The 26,949-nt window shown below is 32.5% G+C and overlaps 1 protein-coding gene across 2 annotated transcripts in view; it reads right to left on the reverse strand.

Moving 5' to 3' along the window:
- Positions 1-26,949, reverse strand: part of LOC142320839 (facilitated trehalose transporter Tret1-like) — a 563,915-nt gene that overhangs the window by 118,853 nt on the left and 418,113 nt on the right. The window contains exon 3 of one of the 2 annotated variants that reach the window (XM_075358816.1): positions 18,814-18,886. The exons of the other annotated variant lie outside the window; for it this stretch is intronic. Coding sequence (XP_075214931.1) covers positions 18,814-18,864 — 51 coding nt within the window. The 5' untranslated portion in view covers positions 18,865-18,886. The remainder of the gene's footprint in view (positions 1-18,813; positions 18,887-26,949) is intronic. 2 annotated transcript variants of the gene reach the window in all.

Genomic DNA, 26,949 nt, shown 5'->3' on the forward strand with positions numbered 1-26,949 from the left:
TAACAGTAGTAATAAATACTTCTCTTTTCACAAGTCTCCATCAGGTTTTTGATAACCATAACACACGTCTCGTTACATAAACAATACATTTGTTTACATTTTCAAATAATTTTGTAATGATTGTTTAAATCTGTGCATTTATTGTCTCTCTCTTATACAGTTAATCACACTTGTGATGACATCATAATTGTCACATTAACTTTAGATTACTTGTCATCGTTGCTTTAGTTTTTTTAGTATTACAGTTCAACCCACCGGGTTGGTCTAGTGGTTAACGCGTCTTCACAAATCAGCTGATTTGGGAGTCGAGAGTTACAGCGTTCAAGTCCTAGTAAAGCCAGTTATTTTTACACGGATTTGAATACTAGATCGTGGATACCGGTGTTCTTTGGTGGTTGGGTTTCAATTAACCACACATCTCAGGAACGGTCGAACTGAGAATGTACAAGACTACACTTCATTTACACTCATACATATCATCCTCATTCATCCTCTGAAGAATTATCTAAACGGTAGTTACCGGAGGCTAAACAGGAAAAAGAAATTATTACAGTTCAATATTACACTTATTCTCTTGTAATATTCTAGAGTTTTTATCTGTTGTAATTAGCGATGTCAGGCTGGTATTATTTTTGAAAAATATAACAGATGCTGCTTATGGATTGCTTTCAATTTCAAACAATCAGCTTCAGTCGCGATGACTTCCGATGTTCGGTATAAAGGTACATCGCAATATAAAAGATAATATTTTAATAAGTACTGTGCAGATGTTTTAATAAATCTCACATTGAAATAATTATCAAACAAAAGATACAAATAACAGTTTTTTTAGGTAACGATATCAGATTTAGTTGTTCGTTATTATTATTTTTGTACATTATAGAACTAATTTATTTTTTTATACAGATTTCTTCCTGAGTTCAGATGATATCGATAATGATCCTACTTTTAATCCTGATAATGACAACAATGACGATAATGAAACCGATTTCGGTTTCAGCGGGAAAGGAATCAGAAGGGGGTCTATAATTTCTAAGGGAATTCCACCACCATCATCAGATCCTAATACTTTGATGGAAAAAATACTACTAATATTATAAGTACCTCTATTAATCGATCTAAATCAAAGTCAGATCCAAGAAAACGATATAAAGGCGACCCCTGCTAACCGGAAAAGAAGTAAAAATAGGATTCTTCGGTTAATAGGAGAATCATATGAAACAACTACAGAGAAACTCATTGTTGCGAAATCTTCGAGACTCCCTGCATATCTTAACCGTCCAAATCACAAATGCTCTGATTCTATTCCAGAAGACGCGAGAAAAGAAATATACAAACATAGAAACTGTACAAACCCAGCGTGAGTTTTTAATTTGTCATATTGAAGTAGATAACCCACCGGGTTAGTCTGATTTGCGAAGAGTTAACCGCTACATCAGCCTGGAGGACAATTAAAGAATTGCAATAAAAAATCCCTCGAATTTCTTGTTAAAACCTTTGTTTTCTTTCTTTCGAAAATTTGCAATTTTTACTTCCAAAATGTTAAATATTTAAAAACCTGTGAATTACTTGAGTTATTACAAGGAGGGGCAAAAAAATAATTAAGTGAAGAGAAAGCTTTAAAATAATACCTTCGAAATTTTTTTTTTACCGTAGTTGATTTAAAATATTTTTAAAAAAGCAGTATTATATTTATAAATATAGATATAAGCTATAATCGGGGCTCTTAAAATCTGTAAAAATTTTAGATATTAAAAATTCCTACTATTAATGCCTTCGCTTCGTCAGTAGTCGCTACTAGAAATATTTCACTTCGTAGTTTCTAGGTACTTACTGTTTGTGCTATGTACACACAGGAAGATATAAAAAAATAGTTGTTTCATTAGAGCAACTATTTTAATCAACTTTAAAACATCGATTTTATCCCTAAAATCATTTTATTATATTGTTATTTTTATAATATTTGTAATAAGAAATAGTTCTGACAAATACGAAAATATTTAGAGTAGAATAATCGAATTTATAAATACCTCATAATTTTACGAAGTTTATTTTGAACTTAGTAATTTTAATTAATTTTTTACAAGAATATATAAAATACGAAATGTGATCAATTGCAATTCTACCATTCGCTCATTCAAAGATACAACAATATCACAACCGGTATTCGACAACAATATCCCAGCAACAATGGACATAAGGAAGGTAACGCATCCCTCGACATAGTTGCATCCTGTTACTGATTACAACGATTTAATTTTACAACATTTCATCGTTATAACTTTAATCGCCTCTAGTTCCCATAAAAGTATAATCTTAAAGGTTTCTCCTTCAATTTTCCCGCTTTAACCAGCTCACCGATCCATCGCGGTTCATCAATCCATCTTCACACTGCCCGTCAACTGAGCATTCTAAACTTTGACAGATAATACTATCGAAACGTTTTGACACGCTATTGTTTCTAATGCGTATCGGAACGGAGCAGAAAGTTAACCTCCGCTCGCACGTGCGGTGGGTAGACGGTTTGAGGATAAGTCTGACTACTTTTTATATTAACGAAACGCCTTCTCGAAACCGTCTCCGATCGATATTTCATTAATCGATTCTAATTAATAAGAAACGCCGAATTGAAAATTAAGAGATGTGATAAGTTACAAACACACTTACTATGGATCCAAAATAAATGAACAAAACTGTGTAAGTCATTAGAAGTCTTATAGATTATCATACGATTCGATAAAAAGTATTTCTCCTTGGAGGCATCGGAATTGAAAAAGTCAATGAAATAAAAATCTCACGGTACTAAAAAAGTATATAAATTGGTCATCATTATCTCGTAAGAGTACGAAAAGCGCGCGGTAAATAATTATTATCGTCCAGAATCTGAAATATTTTAAATGAAAGTATTCAGTATAGTTGAAAAAATTAATAAAATTCATGAAATCAGTTGGATTTTATGCATTTTTAATATATGTATTTTATATTTAATCCGAGCTATAATGTACTTACTGATCTTCTATTTCAAATTTTCTTTTAATTCTTATTTTTACATATATTTTAAACTACTATTTTTTGTCGGTTTATTTTACTGAGTAGTGGTTTTTTACGCAGATCTTAATTTTATTTGTACAACACTTTGCGTAGTTCTTCGCTAATACCTTATCAGATTTTCCGCATTTTTCTGTTTGTTTACTTCGGAAAACAACGGCTTCGTGGTCGTTCGCCCACACAAAAGAAGAACAAAATAATCGTCAGAAAACGTTTTTTTTTTCAATCCTTTATAAACGAACTGAATTTTCTTATTCGATACTTAGAGGAAAATGATTAATCGTACAAAAAGCACGATCGTTAGTAATAATGGTAAAGTAGCCTTCGAAGAGATCATACTTTATAAGACACGAGCGGCGAGTGACAGAGAAGATAGGTACAGAAATATTCATCTGTATTAATTGCACAATTTATCGGTCAATTGTGATCGGTGTTCAATAACTTGTCCGTTTTGATTAATTTGATATATAATTCGAATATTTATTAATAAATGGTCTCAGATTTACCGCTGTTCCAATTACGTCCAGGCGTAGAAAAGGATAATCCGTGAAGGTTTGTGAGCAAGATAATTTATAACAGTACACGGTGCTAGATTTTTATCATTGCTGAATATCTTACTTTATGCAGCACACAGTGCAAGTACAATAGGGCTGCTACCGCATTACGTCTTTTCTATAATCGTCATACTAGTTTTATTCAAATATATTATTACAAACTCTTCAACATATGTTTGCTAAGGGGCTAAACTGTTTTAATAGGTGTGTGTGTGTGTCTATCTCTTTCTTTGTATATGCATGTGTAGAAAAAAACGGGGAATATGTACATGCATACAACGCGTTATCATGATAATCGTAAAATAGGAGTGGCCTCCTCATCATAATTTTACTACACTGCATGTTGGATAATAAATTAATCTATAATATACAGATTTATATATATAAAATATATATTTATAAAAAAAATTATCGGTTAAAAATAGAAATAATATCTTGTTCATAGCCTGCTACGATTATGTAGATTACTTAATTATATTACTTAAAATTCTAAGTAGTGTGTGTTTTGTTCTGGTTGTTATATTATTTTGTCGTAAGTTAACAGGCTTTTAAAATAATAATCTTTTTTTTTATATAAGTGATTTATTCATTAACCTTCTGTATCTCAAACTTATAATTTTTCGTATATATATAGATATATAAACGAATTGAGGAAGAGGGTGTTTGTTTGTTCGTGAACGACAAAAAAACTACTCGATCCATCGCAACCAAATTTTTACCCATGTTTATTGGCATAACGGAGAAGGTTTTTGATATATTTCATCTCGAAAATATATTTTTAGTAGTGAAGATTAGCCGGTTGAAGCGCAAACCGGCTAATGAATCGATTTAATGAACCGTGAACTGTGAGTCTCTATCATGTCTAAGCCGGGTTTGAACTGAATGATTCGAATCGATCGAATGAATAATATTTCAAAAATAATAGAATTAAATTTACGTTAAATAAAATAATATTAAATTTGAAAAATATTTGTTTAACCATAACGGGCACCTATAGGGACTAGTGTGAGGCTAGAGTTGCGAGGTATGCAAGCACCCTCGTGGGAGGCTAGACCCACCGCCACCATCAACTGGTAACAAACAGCGTGCCCCTGGATCGCTGTTTTGGGAGGTGCAATGGGGCGCTCTTATAATATCTCTGCAAACAATCGTCCGATTTTCAAAATTCAAACAGGGTATTTTTTAGTGCCGGCTTCCGTGGCGCGAGTGGTAGCGTCTCGGCCTTTGACCCGGAGGTCCTGGGTTCGAATCCCGGTCAGGCATTGGATTTTTTCACACGCGCTAAAAAACACTCATCTCATCTTCTGCGAAAAAAATTGCTTGACTGCGGACCCGGAGGTTAAACAGACAAAAAAAGGCTATTTTTTATTGGGTTAAAGGCTAACTTTTGCACGCATCAGGTACTCTCTCGATCCTAACAGATCTAACGAGTGATCGGAAATGTTATCTAAAAATGATAAATTACTTTTTTCTGAAGTAGCCTTATTATTGGTTTTCAAAGTAATTGTTGAAATGATTCACGAACAAGTTCTAAAGATTCGTCATTTAAAACTGCTGACGGGCCGGACCGTTTTCGTTCATCTACAATACCGGATTTTCTACACGCGACCGTGAATGAAATTGACATATTAGGCACGTTTGATAACTGAAATCGCATGATAATCATTTTATGGAACACCTCCATTGACAGTAAAAATAGGGAGATATTACTCGATTGTTGCGTATACATTATTGCTACACGTTCAAGCATTACCGACCCTCTCGTTAGTGTCAATAAAAAAGAAATCCCACTTCAGTGGATTAATGAATTCAGGTTTGCTCACTCTGTATATATAAAACTTATTTTTATTATAACGTATTTATTATTATCGATAAAATTCTAAAAATAAGTGTTAATAAAGGCGATCTAATGAGTAAAATTAATTCGTTAAGAATAAAAATATTGCTTATTCTTTAAAATTTCACTTCAATTGATAATCACAATTATTGAAGTCGGTTAAATAGAAAATTATGAAGACCTTAATAAGTAAGTTGTAAAGCATTACGGATTTATTTTAAAAGAAAGAGGGAATCCTTCTTATGCATCACGACTTCAGAAACGATGACACAATAGCAGAGATAAAGAAAACATTATTTTTATTTATTCATTTAATTAATAATACAAAATGTTTAAAAATTACTCTTCAATTTTGCTTGCTGCTGCTTTAAATATATAACTTTCAATAAATCTTTGTTCTGTTTTATCTGAAACGGCATTGTAGAAGTATAAAATTGGATTTATGAATATAATTTTTACGACTGTTATAACAGTGCTGAAATAAACTTACTAAATTTAATTTAAGTTACCGGGTATGTAAAATTATCTTGTTTCTTAAATCAAAATTAGACAGGAAGATTAATAACAGAAAGTTTTGTTATCGTCCGACCTATTTATTCTTACCTTGGTAACATATTCCATCGTTCAATTTTCTTGTTAATATTCATTTATTAAAGATTTTATTATTAATATTATTATTTTATTATGTCATCACCAACAAAGTAAGTTTTGTTATTGGAAGTCGGTAAAAGTAAGAAGAGACGACTGCGTTGCTCTATTATTATTTTTGTTTTCCTTCGCTTTTCTCTTATACCTGTCTTGTTTTAGTTCTCTCCAACACCGTTAAACTCTTTCGTTGTCGTTTATTTATTCCATTCGAATAATTTAAAGTTATGACGTTAAACTGCTACGGCGATCAATTAAACAGTAATTAGTCGTGAAAAGTCTGTGCTTACAATCTAAGTCGAATCTTATCGCTTTACTCGTAGTTATTTCTTTTTCGGCTTCGCTTCTCGGTCGTTAAGAGGTATAATTATAGTACTTAAATATTACGAGCTAAATTAAATTATATGTTTATAAGGGTACAAATACAAGACTAAAAGTACCGTAACTAAACTAACAAAAATCACGGTCCTATCGTATCGCAAGATAATTAACGCGAAAGTAATTCCGCGATTGTACTAAACTTTCACTGAACCGACGCGTTAAACGTTAACTTTAAAGCGATAAAATTTTGATAGCTATTTAAAAGTTTGGTGAAAAATTAAAGAAAAATAAGATAAAAATACGTAGGATTATTCTGTACCGTGAAAATATGAAAAGAAAAATCAGACCAGATTACAAAATAAAGAATTATGTAAAATTCTCTCCTCAAAAAAAATGAATGCAGGTTCAACAAGCCTTAAACCGTTTAATTATTATTATTATTTTTTATATGAAACGCATTTTAAGTATTGGCTCATTTTAAGCATTCTAAGTAATCTAAAATTGAACTTTGAAAAAAATTTAATTTATCCTAAGTACTGCTAGAATTCTAGAGAGTATACATAACTGAAGGTCAAGACAGTTTAGATTGGAATTTCAAACAGATCTTCTTAAACGATTCACTAATACACGCGTATGAGGGGTAAATTTTAAATAGCTGCAGCTGTTAAGAACGTCTTTCAAATAATGTTTTGGAAGACGACGAAGACCTGCAAGCTTGAAACAGAGTTTAACATACGGAAGAACTCGAAGGTAAGTGGCTAGCGAGATAAGAAATTCAGATTGAGAAATGGAAATTGATGTTTGTAAGTCGGAGACGTTACATTCAAAAAATAGTCCACGCTCTTTATGATGAAATCGACAACAGAAAACGTTTTGGTACTTTTTCGATAAAAATAGCATTTTTAAAACTGTATGTTCACAGTGCGAACATGTTCTCGGCAATCACACCGGGATCGACGTGCTTCAACTGTTTTAATAATCATATAAAACAGTATTTTTGATAACATTGAATCTTATTTGTCGCTTATGATGTTTTTATTTATTGTTTATTCATTTTTCAATTACGCGTTTATTATTTGTATGTGTCTATTTGTTATACTAATTAATTTAATCTAATTTACAGAAGCATAAATTAGAGAATGTTTTCAATAATATTTCAGAAAAATATCAACTAAAGTAATTTCGAAAATTCAACGAGAACGTTGCAGTAGATAGCAACTGAATCAGAACGGTAGAATCTTTATAAATGGGAATAGGGTAGCGCGATTACTGACGGAATGCGTCATAGTTTTAAAAATGCTGTCCTTTAACTGAAAAGATATGAGTTTTTTGAGCGGTGTAGTGGGAGAAAATGTGTAGAAGACGAAGAATTTTGAAACAAGATTGTTTGGTGCGATGGAGCGTTATTTATATTAAACATCTGAGACTCTTCAAGTTGTAAAAGAACAACGTAAGCATTCGGATTGCATTGTCAGCACGGTGTTCAATCGAGTCATTATTTAAAAAAAAAAAAAACTGTGATCGGTGCCGTTTAATTGCTCTGACAACTAGGAATTTGTCATACTGCGCAATCATGAGTTCAAATTTGAGGAATTTTATAACCGACAAAATAAGGCACTTCCCAGCTACCGAGATGATATAAGGGACTGTCTTAAAGAAAATTTTGCGACCCAGTATATCGGATAAAGAGTGGGTATTGTATATTTTTGGTGATCTCCAGACCCATCGTTCTTCTCTGGGTAATGACCGAAGATAAAATTTATGAAAAAAATGATCGACAACAGTTGATGAATTTCCAACAAAGGGTGAAAGAAAACATAAAAAAAACATATTTGATTCTATCGCTAATCAAAATCTGTCGTATTCAAAAAGAGGTTACTTTTATCAACATTCTTGTTCGTAATAGTCGATGATAAGATTAATTTGAATTTAAAAATGTTTTTTGTTACGACAAACCTAACCAAATCGTAGAAAAATTTATTTCAAAACGTTTTCAGTTGCTTTATTACCATTTTATATGAATCCGTGGCTTCTATTGTCATAACGGTTCTACTATTGGCTATTTGTTTTTCATTAGACAGGTTTATATTAAGACTTGGATCGAAAAGTGGTATGATTTGAAATACGTCTGCTTTTTTTATTTTTGTCTCTGTTTATTTACCATATCATACATTTATTTATTCCATAATCTTCAAGAGGATAAAGGAGAGGTCCTTTCTTTTTACGTATAAGCAGAATATCGAAATTGACATCGATATCTCTATATTTGAGATTTATGCGTCTATGAAAGATTAGCGTATGTCGATCGCATCCTTTTGCTAACAGACGATTTAATTTATGTATTCCAGCGTCATAGTTTTCGTCGGATGATCGTGTTTTTTGTGCAACGATTTATTTTGTTTAATTTGTCATTCTAAAGGCTATATTGTTCCCATTTTTTTTTCTTTTAAAGAGAACTACTTTCTTCTAGTCATTGTTTATACAGAGTGTCCAAAATGAAAGAAAGAAACTTTCAGGACATGTTCTACATGTAAATTAATGAAAACAGTTCACATAAACATAGGTCTGGAAACTCTTTGTTTTTGAGTTACGGCTACCGAAATAATTCGCTCAGATTTCAGCTCTTCTAATAAAAAGAAACCCTAATATAATTTTTGGGACTCAATTTAAGAAAAAAAGTTGGTGGTTTCTTATGAAATTTAAGCTGGAACGTACGACAGAACAGGTCCCTGAACGGTAATTCCAGTTCTTTTTAAGACATTCGACATAAAACACAAAACTCGGTGTCGAAAAACAAGCTTTCTATCTATTTGTAATACAATAGCTTTTGAAATTGGTTAATAAATGCGTAAGATTTAGTAACAAAACTTATAGAGAATTAATGTAAATACAGCCAATAAAAAGGTAAATAAAAACTTCAAAAATCTGTTTTTTATTGAAGTAAAACGGACGAGAAGTAGACAGAAAATCGGATTTATTCTGTAGTTAATAAATATTATTCTTAACATTTTTTCTTCTTTTTTTGTCTTCAGTCATTTGACTGGTTTGATGCAGCTCTCCAAGATTCCCTATCTAGTGCTAGTCGTTTCATTTCAGTATACCCTCTACATCCTACATCCCTAACAATTTGTTTTACATATTCCAAACGTGGCCTGCCTACACAATTTTTCCCTTCTAACTGTCCTTCCAATATCAAAGCGACTATTCCAGGATGCCTTAGTATGTGGCCTATAAGTCGGTCTCTTCTTTTAACTATATTTTTCCAAATGCTTCTTTCTTCATCTATTTGCCGCAATACCTCTTCATTTGTCACTTTATCCACCCGTCTGATTTTTAACATTCTCCTATAGCAGCACATTTCAAAAGCTTCTAATCTTTTCTTCTCAGATACTCCGATTATTCTTAACATAACAAAACTAAAATATGAAATGATAAATGATAACGAAATAACAAATCTCAGTTACAATAATTGCTCAAATTTCCCTCCTTCACAATGTACACAGCACTCGGGCCTATGTAAAATATTTCTGGTGGCTTTCCGAATCATCTTAGGATAATTTCGTATTTTAATGAGTAACGTTTCTTTAGTATTAACTTTTTGCCGTTATACTATCGTTTTCATATGACCCCAAATGAAGTAATGTAGTGGCGTTGTTAGGTGATCGTGGTAGCCGACTGAGTGGTCCAACACGTCCAGTCCCGTTTAAGAAATAGCATTCAAGTGATTTATAGCAACTAAGAAAAATGGGCGTTGTACCGTCGTGCTGGAAAATGATTTTCAATCTAGTTTGTAAACGTACATCTTTCGAAAGAGCAGAAAAATTATTTTTCAATAAACGGTCGTATGCATCTCCCGTAAGTTTTTCATTGTAAACAAATGGTCCCAGAATTTTGTTATAATAATGCCGCACCAAACATTAATGGGAAATCTATGTCGGAAACTAGTTTTATTAGTACCTTAGTATTGTCTTCCCTCCATAAATGATTACTTTTAGAACTGAAGACACCGTTTCTCGTAAAAGTGGCTTTATCAGTAAATAAAATTGAATTTACCTTATCAACGTTGACTAAAAGCCGATGACAAAGGTTTAATCGCTGGGAGTAATCTGTTGTCCGCAATGAATCTTCGGCAGGTGGACAGGATAAAGATTTCCTTCCCTTTTGGGTGCACCACACCTTGGAATGGAATGGAATGCAAAGTTGGCGGGAGTTTTACAAATTCTCCCTACAAATCGCAGAACCTGGACAGTGTCCCTTGCTGCTGGATGATTCTATCGGGCGTGTTTTTAAGGGTTTATTTTTTAATGACGGGTCTAAGTTTTCAAGTTTTGTGTTATTTTATATTTAAAATTTTTAAGGACGGATTTAATAGCATTCCAATCCGTTTTTACGAGCGCTCTCGAACCCATTTTATGGTCCAACCGCGGAAGGCTAGGCTTTGAAACCTGTCCTCTAGGCGTAATTCCCCTTCAGACCGTCCACTGAAGTCCTTTCGGTGCTAACGCTTCATAGGCTAGCAGGAATACATCACAACGGGACACTAACTCTTTGGAGGGAGCAATGCGCCCCCTTCTCCGGAGGGAATCGCAATTGCTGATTTATTTTAATTTAATTTAATTGTAAGTTATGCAGGAAATGGTTAAGTAGAAGCTCTTCATCCACTTCTTTGATGGCTGCCTTTCACGGCTCATCTCCACTGGGCTCTCCTGTCCGTGACGTCGGGTCGAGTAGATGGTCTTCTTTCTTCTTCTTACAGATGACCTCTTCTTTCTTCTTTGGCCTGCACTTTTGGAGAATTGGCAGTAATCGGAATTACATACCGTTAACCTTGATATTCCCTTGACCCCGAAGGGCTGAACGAGGGAAAGTGCAGGTTTCTTCTGTCTTCTTTCTTCCATGCTGTCAGTGGCCGCTGGGCAGGTATCTGCTGGGCTCGTTCCCTCTTCTTCTTTCTTGAAAGGAAAGGAGATAAGAGAGCTTACAATTTTCCACACCTTGTCTTTTGACAAATTAGTGCGACATGAAATTCACCTCAGAAACAAATCAGAAATGACCCTTTCGTTTGTAAATGGTGATACACCGAAGAAAACGTTTTCGTATTTGGAATCCGCTTTCTAGGAAATATCTCCTGATATTCAGATTCAAAATTTTCATTACAAAATCCATAAACAAAAAATATATCGGCATATTCCTCGTCAGAAAGATGAAACGGCATTTTTACACTTCGATATGACAACACTACACTTCCTTCATCTGGATGATAATTTATGACAACAAATTCAAACGAAGAACAAAATTTTCATTGTCAACCAATTAATAAAAGTTTTAAAAATATTTCTAAAATAACATACATTTCAATTTTTTTTGTAATTATTTCGTTTACCTGTATAAATTATTGAATATACACAGCTGAAATACTGTTTTATAAATTTTTTATTTCTTTTAAAATTATTATCAGTAATTAGCGTTTTTGTTTTTCAAAAGAATGTTTATTAGGTACAAAATAATACGATTTTCTGTCTGTTCGTATCTTTTGTTTCAATAAAAAACCGGTTTTTAGAAATTTTTATTTACTATTTAATAACTGTATTTACATTATTTCTTCAGAATTGAATTCTCTACAAGTTTTAGTAATTTAACAATTTAGTCATTTAACAAAACTAGTTTAATCATTTGACCAAGCTATTGTATTACAAATCTAAAAAAAAACTTGATTTTCGACATCGAATTTTGTGTTTTATGTCGAATATATTAAAAAAAAACTGAAGTTACAGTTCTGGAACCTGTTTCATCCTATTTCCCGGCTCTAATTACATAAGAAACTACCAACGTTTCTCCTTAAATTGAGTCCCAAAAATTACAACGGGGCTTCTTTTTATTAGAACAGCTGAAATACGGGCAAAATCTTTCGTTAGCCGTAACTCGAAAATAAAGCGTTTGCAGAACTATGTTTATACAATTTGATTGTTCGTCTAGTTAACAGAAAATTTCAATTTATATTTAACTATGTATACATTTTTCAATCACCTAAACTTTATCGTTTACTCCTTTATAAAAGAGTAAAGAGAAATAAATAAAATTACAAAAATGAAAAACTTCCCTGGAATCGTAATGACGTTTATAATCTATCGGTCGCCTTGTAAGCTTTTGATTGTCATTGCTAATCATTCGGTTTACTCCTTCGTTCACCGATTTAATGTAAAACTCTTTCTTTTTCCTGTTTAGCCTCCGGTAACTACCGTTTAGATAATACTTCAGAGGATGATATGTATGAGTGTGAATGAAGTGTAGTCTTGTACATTCTCAGTTCGACCATACCTGAGATGTGTGGTTAATTGAAACCCAACCACCAAAAGAACACCGGTATCCACGATCTAGTATTCAAGTCCGTGTAAAAATAGCTGGCTTTACTAGGACTTGAACGCTGGAACTCTCGATTTACAAATCAGCTGATTTGGGAAGACGCTTTCACCACTAGACCAACCCGGTGGGTTGATTTAATGTAAAACTGTTAAATAGATGGAATACGGTATTAAGACGTGAAAACATTAATAAATTCCTCGATGATTAAATATAACCTCCGGTCGGGTTGTTAGAATGTTGCTTTCTTAAAAGTAATTTCTAAACTAAATTCTTGAGGGACATATTTCTAAAATAAGCCGATAACAATTTTATTTAATGAAATGTAACTAAATTACTGTTAGGAATTTATTGTAAAATAATATAAAATTAATATTCATATCTACCAATAAGGTCACAAACTTATTAATTTTAAATACAGTAATCATTATAACACAATTAACGTTAAACACTGTATTCGTATACTCGTATTAATCGACGTTTATTATCTGTTAAAACAATACTGACATTCAGAAGAAATAACATTTTTTCTTTCAGTAATAATTTTCCTTCTGTTAAAAATATATCGATTTTTAAATGAAATATTTATCATTTCTGGTTATTAATTGTTACATTAACACTTGGAATCGTATCGTGGTTGTATGCATATACAGATTTTGTTTTTAATTCGCCATACTCAAATTATCGATTTATGAATGTTAGAAATTATATACGAATAAAGTTTTGCTTTTTAAATATTTCCTCTAGTATAAAATTATTTAAAAATATACTTTAAGAAATGCAATTCTAAATCTGTTACGACTAATATTCGTTTTTAGATTAATTATTTAACTACGGTCAAGTAGTTTTCTGCAGATACCCTTGAATAATAGTAGCTGCTCGATATATTATTGTCTTTCAAAACATTTTTGTTATACTTTAAAGAAATGTGTTTCTTAAGATGTTGTTCTGTGAAGCGAATTTATTACAGAATGTTGAATAAGTAAATCTTTATTCCGATCGGTAGACATTGTATAGATAGTGTCAATAGTCATCGGATAATTCTTAAAAATTTATAAGAGAAATGACAAAAAATATTTTGAATTTTCTCTTTTCCTATCTACCGCATACTAAACCATTAAAAGAAACGGAAAAAGGGAGTGATCGAGTCGCTTCCTTGTTAGTTATCGGGTTTATTCCTCGTGCATCGCACAGATAAGCCGGGCTCCATCCGATCGGTTGTAGTAAATTTTTTTTTTTAAATACCCCCTCCCCAAAGCCGGACCCACAGTTAAGTATAACGTTAGTGTCCTTTAATTCTAACGGGCCTTCCCGCCCACCGGCTGGATCTTTTATTTTATGCCTGCCTCTAACACCCATCGAGGAAACTCCAGATCCAGCAATGCCGTAATCATAATCCCCATCCCAGGGGCCGCGTCTCGATCTTTTGAGTGCCTTATGCCTCAAATGGGGAGTCCGCAAGGTGTTCCCTCGCGCCGGTACTTTGGTCTTAACTCCCCCCTAAAAGACGTCAGGTTCAGATGATTATCGTCACAGCAGAAAGCGTCACACTTCACACATGGAATCCCCAGCTGATCATCGGAGCCAGCACACCAGAGCATACCGGCCCTCACAGCCGGGGCTGTCGTGCTTCGTTTCGTGTTGTTTCGTTTATCGGAACCGAAAGTTGCAAGAAACGTAATGGTTATTTAGGTAAAGGAACGCATATTTTTCGTTGAACACGTCTTTCGTGTAGGTGACAAGTATACTGATTTAGCGAAGCACAAGTTTTCTGAAAAGTTTTCAAATAATACTGTTCCTCACGGCAATGCAGTTCTTATTCTTATCGATAAACTTCGAGCAACAAGCTCTGTTGAACACGCTGATTGAAGCGAAAGACGACATAAACGAACAAAAGATGCTTGATATTTCGGATGCTGTGGCCGAAAGTCCATCAAAGTCAACACAAAGTTAGCACAGCAGCCAGATATCGAACTTGTTATCGCACATAAAGCTGTAAGAAAAGAACTGAAACTATATTTCTGTACAAATTAATTTGTATTCAACTGAAATCTACAGATCATACCAAAATACTAAATTATTGTCAGCGGTTAAACGTTTTATCGACCAAATTTCTGTAGGTATTCTATACATTACATGGCCGTCAGGGCCTCACAATACCCAGTACTGAACAGTGCCAGCCCATACCCACTGGCGACCAAATTGCTCATTTTTCGGGTACACGTACTGCCGATTCTAACATATGCTTATCCGGCATGGGGAGCTTTGTTGAACTCCACGCTTCAAAAGAAATTAGAAGACGTCCAAAACATAGCGTTACGGAGGATAGTTGGAGCACCGTGGTTCGTCAGATACGATGCGGGACTACACACCGTATCCGAGGTGAGGGTGGCGCAGGCATGTAGACCTTTCGGGAGAGCGGCCGTGTCCGAACACGGCCATCTCCGGGACATCTGCCGAGAAGACCGTACTCTGCAGGGTATAAGAAAACGGCCGCATGTCGTATTAAACAAACCACCGTGAAGAGGCGGTACGAGAGTAAAAAAAATGACAAACCAGGCTTAGGATCCTCTATATCGCGTAACCTATAAATTGAAACCGCGAAAGTGACCGTTTTCAGAAGTAAATTTTGTTAAACTATAAAATCCTAGACAACACCCCACACCGTCCCACGAAGAGACCACAATTTCATTTAGTCAGCATATGCTACTCCCTCCGGAGAACGGGGCGCATTTTTCCCTCCAAATATGTAGAGCTCCGATAGGCGCATTCCTGCTAGCCCATAGGTGCTGGTACCGAAAGGACTTGAGCGAATGGACTGAAGGGGAACCACGCCGGGATTACTAGGCTCAAAAGCTTAGTCTCTCACGATCAGAACCAGTAAATAAATTTCACGCTGGTCCATACGGATAGGAACGCAAATTACCAAATCCGTCCATAAATAAAACTTAAAATTTATAACCGCCACTAAGTAACCGATGAAACCCACCCGATAATAGAAAGATACAGCAGCAAGGGACATTGTCCAGGCTTTGCGATCTATAGGGAGAAATATTGAAACTCCTGGCATTCTTGCGTTCCGTTCCATACTTTTTGTTTGACTTCAGTCATTTGACTGGTTTGATGCAGCTCTCCAAGATTCCCTATCTAGTGCTAGTCGTTTCATTTCAGTATACCCTCTACATCCTACATCCCTAACAATTTGTTTTACATATTCCAAACGTGGCCTGCCTACATAATTTTTTATTTCTACCTGTCCTTCCAATATTAAAGCGACGTAATGTATGCCGTTCCATACATTACGTTTTTATAGATCAAGTGTGGTTTCATCCGGGAGGGTACATTAATTCACAAAATATACGACTGTGGTCGACAATTAACCCCCATAAAATACAAGAACAATCTTTACACGAAGCAAAAAGGTAATCTGGGTCGGTGTGAGTAGAAGCGCATTGTGGGTCCAATCTTTTTTTGAAAAGAGAGTTAACAGTGATCGTTATTGTGCTGTTTTAACAAACTTCATTAATCAGTTAAGAAATCAATCACGATCATTTCCAACAAAATGACTTCACAGCGCACTAAACTACTGATCATTGATTTTTTTACGAAATATCTTCGTGAACGAGTCATTTAAGGGTTTTGTGGCCTGCACGATCACCCGATCCGACTCCCCCAAATTGCTTTCAATAGGGGGCAGCGAAACAAGTAGTGCATCGCAACAGACCGCGCACGATTGACAAACTAAAACCCGCAATAACGGCCTACGTACGAGACATTCCAATACATTCAATTTGTTTTTAAAGAGTTTAAAAACAAATTGAAACGTGTGCAGCGTTGTGTTGATATTGGAGGAGGTCATTTTCAATACTTTTTATGAACTGTTCCAGTTATAGTAATATTTGTTAAGAAAGTTACGTCATTACACTTCTATAATTGTATTGCACAGTAACTTCCCGGACGCATGTATAAAGCATACCTATTCATTGATATATCTGAAAAAAATTGTTTTTTTTTTCACAAATATAGTTGCACAATTAAATACAAAATAACTGTAACAAAAAGTTATAACTCTGTTCAGTCGATCTATACTAATTTAAACTTTAAATAAATTCATAATATTATGTTATTTTACAGCCATAACTTAGTAACTAAACTAACTATATCATATATGCACTTATGAAGAAAAGTAAACAAAAAGACTTACACTACTTTACATAAATTGATGTCTTTATTACAAAAAAACAAACAGAAATCAGAAATATGTTCTCGCAGAATCCATTAAAAATATTTAAACGTTTTACTTTTACGAGTATAATGAAATATGCATGAAACAATAAATAATTCCGATAAATACTTCTTTCTTAATTAATTCCCGTTATAGAAACAAAATATTTGAATTTTGTTTTTTTATTTAGTGGTTTTATTATCATAAGTATTCCTGTATTACTAACATAATTTTTTCATAAAATATTTATCTAATGTGATCTATTGAACGATAGAAAAAGTATTATCATTTCACATTTTTGTACGTTATCTTCTTTTACTCTATTTCTAATAAAATAAAAAAAAAACCGTATTAAATTTTTCTATGCAAAATGTTTACTAAATCTATTTAGTAAAATTTGAAATTTATTTTATTTAAAGTAGAGGTATAAATAAAATATAATTAATATGTTAAAACCCGTTAATTTTGATTAAAGATTTCGGTTAATTGAGGTTCCCCACAGACGAATAAACTTACTACATAATAATTATAATAATATTATACGTACAGAAATAGATATTATAAAATAATATTTAAATTGAATATAAATATAATGAGTGGTTTTTCCTGAATTTATTTATTCTTTTAACTTTGGCCTCTTCAAAACTGTTTTTTATGTTAAAATTTTTAATAGATGCGACATAAATTTTTCATAAGGACTTGATGAATCTTGAAGATGTCTTGATCCTATGAAAAGGGGGATACAACATTCGGAAATCCTTAGTAGACTATAATCGATTCAAAAAAATACACCGGATTCTAAGATTTACTTTAACTGATGAACCCTCGATTATAGTTTTTCGTGATAAAATATATACTCAATATTTGTAAAATTAACATGCATTTTATTTGTGTGTGTTTATTTTTTCAAATAACGAGCCTTAAAATAAAACAACAGTAGTTTCTATTACTCGTTACTTTTTCTATTTAGAATTAGCATACTACGCGATTCTAATATAAATTAACTGACGTAAATAAAAATTTCAGGTTTAACATTCGACAAAGATTTCATTTAAAAATATTAAACCATCGATTACATTTTTGTAAACGAAATATTTATAGTAAATATTAATATATAGTTCATTGTTTTTTTAAAAATAGAGTTATAGGAATTAAAATGTAATAAATTAATATGTTAAAAAAATAGACCGATTTCGATCGATGAGTCATACAAAAAACTCCGAAACTTCCGCTTAGCTTTATCTAGGGCGTACTAAACTACGATCGAAATATTGTTTAAAATTATAATAATTAAGATTCAAATTCTTTATTTTTATTACGATCGGAAATAAAGAAAAAAATTCAAATAAACCACCGCTATTGTTGTCAAGATAACATTTATTAACATCTAAATTATAATTGTACGCGTGATTAAACAATCGTTTTAAAAAAATGTATCACAGAATATCATTAAAAAAAAAATCTAAGTTTATATAACTTAAATAAACCTTGTTTTTTCTTAATGAGGTTTGTAAATATAAAAATTCAAAATTAACCAAACAATTAGGATAAACGCTATTTTAGAAACGTGTGACCTACATGATAATAAATATAATAATAATAATTTTACTATTAACGGGTTGATCGATCGATTATCATAAATATATATATATATTAAGCTTTCTTATTCATCGGATGCAAATTAGTTAAGCGATTTTTATTTCAGAATATACATTTATTCATATTTAAAAAAAAATGTTATTAGTATTAATTAGTGGATAAACTAGTTTTTGTTAATTTTATTACCGATAAAGAATGTATATAAGGTTCAAATTTTTACTTACCCGACGTTTGTTGTTTCGAACTTCGTGTAACATTTTATCCAATTTATCCATTTCACTGACTAACTAACACTAACTAGAAAACAAATAATATATTAATTAATAATAAATAAAATTTAAAAAAATAAATAAAAGTAAAAGAGTATAAATAAAAAAAACTATTGGAATACGTAAACAAATCATAACCTAAATTATATAGGAGTTCTCTAATCGTTATTTCTGTCTTGTTCTATATGAATTCTTTGTAATAAAGCAATTTATTTTATCGCCTTTTCTTATCTTCATTTATATTCATATTACTGTAACAATATATATTTAATATTTTTAAATTTTAAAGTTTCTTTTTATGTTTTATTTTTGCTGGTTCATGTTAATAATAAAAAAACGATTTAAAAAAATTAATTATATAAATGTAATTAAAAAAAAATCTATTTACAAGAATTTGATAAAGTTTTACTTATTTTCTGTGGAATTCAAACGTGATTTTATTTCCTATTTTCCTTACAATAATCCCGCGATTTTACAAATAACCTAAATTAATTAAAAAAAGAAGTCATTTTCTGTTAAGCAATTACGAATATATTTTGTCTGTGTAGAACGGTAATAAGAATTTGTATTTCCTTTTAAAAGAAGAGATTTCTGAAATGTAAAATAATCTTTTTTAGAATAAAATTAATCGATTAGAAAAAATATTTTAAAAACACAATAAATAAGTAAAGATTTTTAAACCTAAAATATAATTCCAAAATTATCAATTATAATAAAAACTATAAATACTGTTCTCATATTTTGTTAAATAATTATACGTAATTATATCTTATATATTATTTTCACTTAATCGTTTACAATTAAAAATAACTTTTTATTTGAAGTATTTATTGCACGATTTCTAATCGTCGAGGATTATTTTTCTGACTATTCCAGAATGCAGAGATAAACACCACGACGTGTATAACTTAATTATTCGTTTTTGGCAAGTAAAAAATTGAATGAGAGTACACAACGTTTTACACAGTCTGAATAAACACTAAACACAAGCGTCTGTGTGAAACGCGGATTCACCGATTTAGCCTTGCGCATCATAATAATAGTAGCCTCGCACCCAGTCTATTTTGTGCGAAAAACGCATAAAAATTTAGCTACAATAAGTAGCCACCAATCTGTCCGTTTTCATATATACCTATTTGAATTATATATTTTTCTAATTAATTTAATATTATTTTTGCTGATTTTTACTTAAACACAGCTTCACAATAATTTGTATGTTTTTTTCAAATATGACAAATTCTAATTAAAAAAAGAATACTACTTCAGTAAACATTAGATGGGAAAAATTAAAAAAAGATCCTAATTAAATTCTGTCGCATTTTGATATGTTTTGCTTTAAATAAACTTCGAAATTCTTAAGTTTGTATTTAGTTTATGCGGGTCTTCTTTGTGTCATTTTAATCAGAATCAAACTCTCTACAATTTTTGTTTAAAAACTTAACGAGTTTATTACGCATTTAACAATGCTCTTTTACGGCAAACATAAAATATTTCGATTACAATATTTTGTCTTTTACCCGAGATTTCTCAAAAACTATTAAAAATACAGTTCTGGAACCTTTTTTCAGGTTATATTTCGTATAAGGCTACTAAATTTACCCCTTAAATTTGGGTTCCGAAGATTACAGTCTGGCTTAATTTTACCGAAGGCGCAGAAATCAGGGCGAAATCTTTTGCCAACCGACACTCGCTAACGGTAAGTCAATACGTATGTAGAAAAAACAGTTTATTTTTACTTTTTTAAATAAATGGTTATTTAAAAACTCATGGACAGAGTAATAATCTTTCTGTAAAAGGAAATCTTTAAGTTATACAGTGATTTATTAAAATTGACAACGAAAGCATAATAAGACCGTTTCTCCAAAGTCGATTATTTTGTTGAGTTACTGAAAACGGTTGTTATCCTGTTTGCTAAAGGTGAATACTGTTATTTTTTAATTTAATATAAGTGAACATTACCGTCCATTTCTTATCAAAATGTGTTTACTAACACGTACCGAGTTTCAGATCCAAATGAATTTAACGATTAATTAATTTAAATCGAAATATATCTGTTAAAAAATGTTATTTATTTTAAATTAAAAACAAAAGATTTTAAATAAATATAAAGAGGGTATCACGAAATTCTCCCAGGACTTTCATAACCTATTTTACTCACGAAAAAGATGGAAACGATTGTATTAAACATATGTCCGAAAATGCTTTGTTTGTGAGTTACCGCTAGTGAAAGATTTCGCTCGGATTTCAACTACTCCGGTAAAATGAGATCCTATTGAAATTTTTAGGACGTTAATTAGGGCTGAGAGATAGTTTAATTCGGTCTTTTCGGTAGTTTTTGTTTTTGACCTAAAAAATAAATACAATAGGTCTCAGAACCGTATATTGAGTAGATTTTGAGAAACGGAAACCAATATTTGGATAAAAAGACCTTGTTATTATGTTTGACGTACAATAATTTTGTTAAACGGGTAATAAACACAAATTATATTATTTTTAGAAACAGTACATTACTACAATTGTCAGAAAAGTATATATTTAATGTAAACAAATGTCAAATTATTTTTTGGTGGTGTGAAGAATTTGTAAAAAAAATTTACTGTTAAAATGGATTTAATGTTTTAAACCGGAAGCTACACAACAATTGTAAAATAAATATAAACAAATAAAAATTCCTTACATAATAATTTTTAATTAACGACAGAAACACAGTAAATTATTTGAAAAATTATTATTTCAAAGTTGGTATTCTTCATCAGCTCTTGTTATTACAAAAGCTGATCCATGATGCGCAATACTGTATTAGTTTTTAAATCATTCTGTAAGGTACAATAAGTACTATACTGTGAATTGTGCTGTCATTAGCGAAGGTTTTCGTGAATTTAATTTCAAGTTAATCGGTTTGGCATTGAAGTAATGCAGTACTTATTTACAGCAGAGGAATACTCTGATACGGTATGTGTGTAGTGGTAACGCTACAGCTACCACAGTAGAATATGAAAAAAATCCCTCTCAGCACCCCAGAAGGCGGAAGTAGATTTCATCGATTTTTATCAATTTGGGGATAAAAAATATTTCCACCTTAAAGTTAAGAAAAACTTCAAATTTACTCGATACGGCTATGGTTGCATGTGAAAAAAAGTTTCACATGATTAGTATACGACAAGCCCCATATTCTTACAATTCCAGCAAACGTTTGGTCATTCCTTGCCGTAAGGGTGATGATCATATCAAAAATAGTTTCAGACAAAATTTTTAGGTAGTGTTTAAATGACTTTAAATGAAAGTTAATGTAGGTAATGTAAAGATGACCACTTTAAACAGATTCGATACTATGCCTATTACGAGAGGTATGATTTTTTTGTGTCTTCGAAACCCCATTTTTTTCAACCCCCTGAGTCAATGGTTGGTGATATCGAAAAACTTTACTCAGGAACGTTTTAGGCCTTTATCCAAAGAATAGTAGGAACTTTAAACGAATTCGATATTTTATTTAATAAGAAAGTTATAGCTATATTTTTTTCCGATAAAGCCCCCCACTTCCAACCCCATGGTCCGATTTGCCCGTTAACGAACTCGATCGAGATTTGGGTCGTATATTTTACGTATAAATTTGCAAATGATTTTCGCAAAATTATGGCGATTTTCGTGTCCACAAGAAAGTGAAATATACATATATATATATATAAACTTATGAACTGACAGTGGTTTTGGGGTCTGGGGTATGTGAAACGCGAAGATATGTCGAAATTTTCCGGAAGTCGAATCATGGAACCCTTTACAATAAGCATTTTTGTTATGAAATCTACCTAATACGTTTTCCGAATCTCAGTATTCCAGTTACCCAAACAATTAGCACCACTTTTCACAATCTTCGGGAAAATTCGTATCAGCTACGAACGATCTGCAACACGACGATAAAATTATTATTTATTGATGAAATTATTATCGATTCAGTTCAGCGCAGTCCAGGCATAAGTACACGACGTCTTTTTAAGCGGACCGCAGTTTCATGTTCGATGGTTTGTACTCTTAAATAAAACAAGTTTTATCCTTATTATCCCAGCACGATGGCGCGCCTCCCCCTTCCATTTGTGTCGTTTCCACTCACATAAATCATCATTTCCCGGAGAAATGGATCGGCCGTGGAGGGCCACATTCCTGGTCATCAAGCCTAAGCTGAAATCGTTAGATTTTTGCGTCTGAGGGTGGATAAAAAATATTGTCTACAAAACAAAAATCCACTCTCGTAAAGAATTAATTGTCCGCATTAACCAAACTCTTTTAAGTGATGTAAAACTTTGTAAAAACAAAATTCTCCTTCACGCTTTTCTTGTGCCGTTTCCACTCGCTAAAATCATCATTTCTCTGAGAAATGGAACGGTTGTGAAAGTTCACCTTCCTGGCCACCAAAATCGCCTGATCTAACACCTACACATTTTGGATCCGTAGATGGATGAAAAATATCGTATACTAAACAAAAATACATTCTCTTGAATTAATTGTACCCATTATGGATGCGGCTTAACAACTTAAGGACAGCCATGAAGAACTAAAAAGAGCAACAGACAGTACAAAAGAGTGCTAAGATATGTGCTGAAAATAATGAGGTCATTTCTGAGTATTTATATAAACTGACACGTATGGTTTAGTGTACTGTTTCTAAATAAAATTCGGTTTTTTTTGCTTTTCTTTGTTTTATTCAACATCTCACACCATTTTGTTCAGAATTAAATTCTGTATAAGTTTTGATTAAACGTTTTTTTGAGTTTATTACTTATTTAACAATGTTATTAATGTTATGTCAAACAAAAAACAGGATTTTTAACCACTATTTACTGTTTTTCACCCTAAATTTCTCAAAAACGAGTAAATATATAATTTTGGAACCTATTTTATTCGTTTTCTCAGGTCTAAAACCATAAGAAACCACTAATTTTGCTCTTTAATTAACTTTATTAAAATTTCAGTACGACCTCATTTCACAAGGCTAGCTGAAATCCCAACGAAACGTTTTACTAGCCGTAACTCGCAAACGAAGCATTTTAGGAAATTGTTTATGAAAACTTTATCTATTATTTTCACGAGTAGATAAGGCTATAAAAGTCCGAGCAGAACTTTCTGACACACTCTGTATTCAGATAATTACTTGAAGAAAAAAAAATTGGGATATATATTAAGCGAAATTAAAAATTAATAAGACGATTTTAAGTAATGTCTCTTTAGAAAATAAAACTGCTTGGAATAATCAATTTTTAAAAACTAAAAAGTAATCCTAAAATTAAAAAAATTAAAAAATAAATAATAGATAGTTGACGGTTAATTAAATAAATATAAGAAAAAATCAAACTAAATAAATAAAGATAAAATAAAATAATCTTATCGTGACATATATTCAAGGGTGTAGGAAGAAACCTACCAACGATGTGTAGGAAAGAGGAATAAAATTAAGTTTAAATAACATGTCGTAATTTGTAGACCTTATAAATAAATTTAGTTTATCGTTCCCATCAACTTTGCTTATTATCTGTTTGTATTTTTATCTCAGAATTGATGCGTCAACATTCTTTAAAATTAGTTTTTTTATAATCCATAATTCCTCTTTTTAATGTGAAAAATAACATTTTGTTAGTTTTTGAAAGGTTTTATATATATATGTAACAAAACAACAATTTTTTCTCGTACGTTATAATATTTAAACGGCTAAATGGTTTAAATTTAATCGGTTACGAATAAAAAATTCAAAATAGATAATTCCAAAAATAATTTATTGCACCACTTACATACAAATCAAATTACAATGTTATCCGAATAGCAAAGGAAATTTTTTCCTGTTTAGACTCCTGGAATCACTATCAGGTATTACTTCGAATGATGAATGAGGATGATATGTACGAGTGTAAGTGAAGTGTAGTCTTGTATAGTCTCAGATCGACCGTTTCTGAGATGTAGGTGGTTAATCGGACGAGAGTGACGACTGTGGTGTCAGCCAAAATTAGAAACAAGGCACCGAAGGAGAGGGGCATGCAGACTGGAAGACTGCAGTTGACCTGAGGCGGAGAGACTTATGCCGGACGGCTATGGAAGGCCAGCCTTAGGGGATGGTCGGCGGAGGCTCCTCGGAGTCGTCGTTCGCCGATAATCCCCTGGGGACGTCGCTCTGGCTATTCTAATTCGGTGATAACAGCGCCCAGGTTGTCGCGCAGGGGCTGTGTACATACCATGCGGATTAGGTCTGTCCCCTGCGTGACTAGAGGGGGAGGTTTTTTAGCGGGTGAGAGCCCCGCACTTGCCGTCAGAGCGGACCTGGCGGCGGCTGGCAGAGCTTTTTCCTCCTCCTACGGAAAAAAAAAACACCAAGGAACTAGTATTGTTGAGCTACTACTAGAGGCGTTCGTGTTTTGTGATGCTTTGTACTTGCTGTTCGATTCTTCGTATTCCGTTGTTATTGTTTTGTTGTTAATTTCATTGTGCGAGTAGGACATGATAGCTTCCGGATGCAGAGTCGAATCAGTTATCAGAGACTCTTCGCGAGCGGAATAAGAGGAGGGAGGACAAATACGCAGTGCACTCGATGCGGCGTCAGTGTAGGTCGGCTACCTCCTCGATATCCGGTAGTGATGATTCATTCCTTTCACCGATGCTATGTATCTGGCCGAGCTGTACAAACTGGTAAAATTACACGTACTTTGATTTTGCCGCAACAAGCTTAAGTTGTTCTAGAAAAGAGTCATGATATCTTAAGACTGTCGCCATACCATCCAGACCTCGACCCGATTGAGCTCATTTGGGCCGAAAAGCTACGTCGCTAGTAAAAATATATCTTTAGTTTTCTTCAAGTTCAAACGCTAACCGAAGAGAAGATCGCTAGCACGAGCCAAGAAGACCGGGTAAGGACGTGCGACAACGTAAAAAAAATGGAAGTCGAGTACTTATCAAAGGAAAGTGAGATCCTGACTCCGAGAGCAGTGATTAAGACTCAGATGACATGAGCGGGATCAAGCCGCTCGAGTGAAAAAGTGAAGGTACTTGAAAGAGTAATCGATGACGTTTTTTTCGATTTGTATAAAATACGCCTTGATTAATACTTCTTTATTGTGCTTTGATGGTTAAATAGTGCTAATAGTTAAGTGATAAGTGATAGATAAAACCGTAACATTTTGTTAACCGTTTCATTGAAGAGTTAGTACAAAAACATATCGCTTTTACTATTATTATAATAAAATTTATGAAATAATTCATAATAGTTGTAATTAATCGGCAGAGAATATGCTTTTCAATATTACATTACCTAATTATTCTATAGCGCTATTACAAAAACATACTTGGTTATCGTGTTTTATTAAATAATTTTTCATTTATTGGAAAAATTTGGATTATTAAAATAATATGTGTAGTTCATATTACAAGTAAATTACCGTATTATAAGATTATATTTTGATTTTAATATTATAAATTCAAGCTAAATACATTAATTTACACATTCATAAAAAATACTTCTAAGTTACATATTAATGAGGTATATTACCAAATAGTTTGATTTTAATGAATGTCGGTTTAGCAGTTAGCAGTTAGTCACATTAGCCGTACTACAGACGTCAGTCGATAGAAGGGAGCATGATGTTTTCGGCTAGTAACGACATGGCCGCACGCGCAAATAGTTTGGCTCACCAGTGTTTTATTCGGTTTGAGTAACAAATAATCAATCGGTATTCTCACTCGTTTCCGTTTCTTAGAAAGGAAGTTATAACTTTTAGCTCTCATTACAAGTAATTGATCTTTTTGAAATTTAATAAAAAAGGGTGCTCTCATACCATTAATGAAGACGATTCTGGTAAGATGAAAAAGGCGGATGAATTTGTTCGCTTTAGATTTTTGGGCAATGCAGCGATCTGTATAAGTCAGTAGAATTGCGGATAAAAAAAGCATTTCAGTGGTGAGTGTAAATTCGTCCCGGGTCTGTTTAAATGATTATACTAATCCTTTAAACGTTTTTCTGCAGCATTAACGGAAATTTAAGATTATTATTTACATTCTTATTTTTTACTTAAAGGTTAACCTTATTCTCAGAAAAAGAATACTGATTGTCTTTTA

The sequence above is a fragment of the Lycorma delicatula genome, chromosome 3 (genome assembly GCF_047948215.1).
Source record: "Lycorma delicatula isolate Av1 chromosome 3, ASM4794821v1, whole genome shotgun sequence".
NCBI classification, from domain to species: domain Eukaryota; kingdom Metazoa; phylum Arthropoda; class Insecta; order Hemiptera; family Fulgoridae; genus Lycorma; species Lycorma delicatula.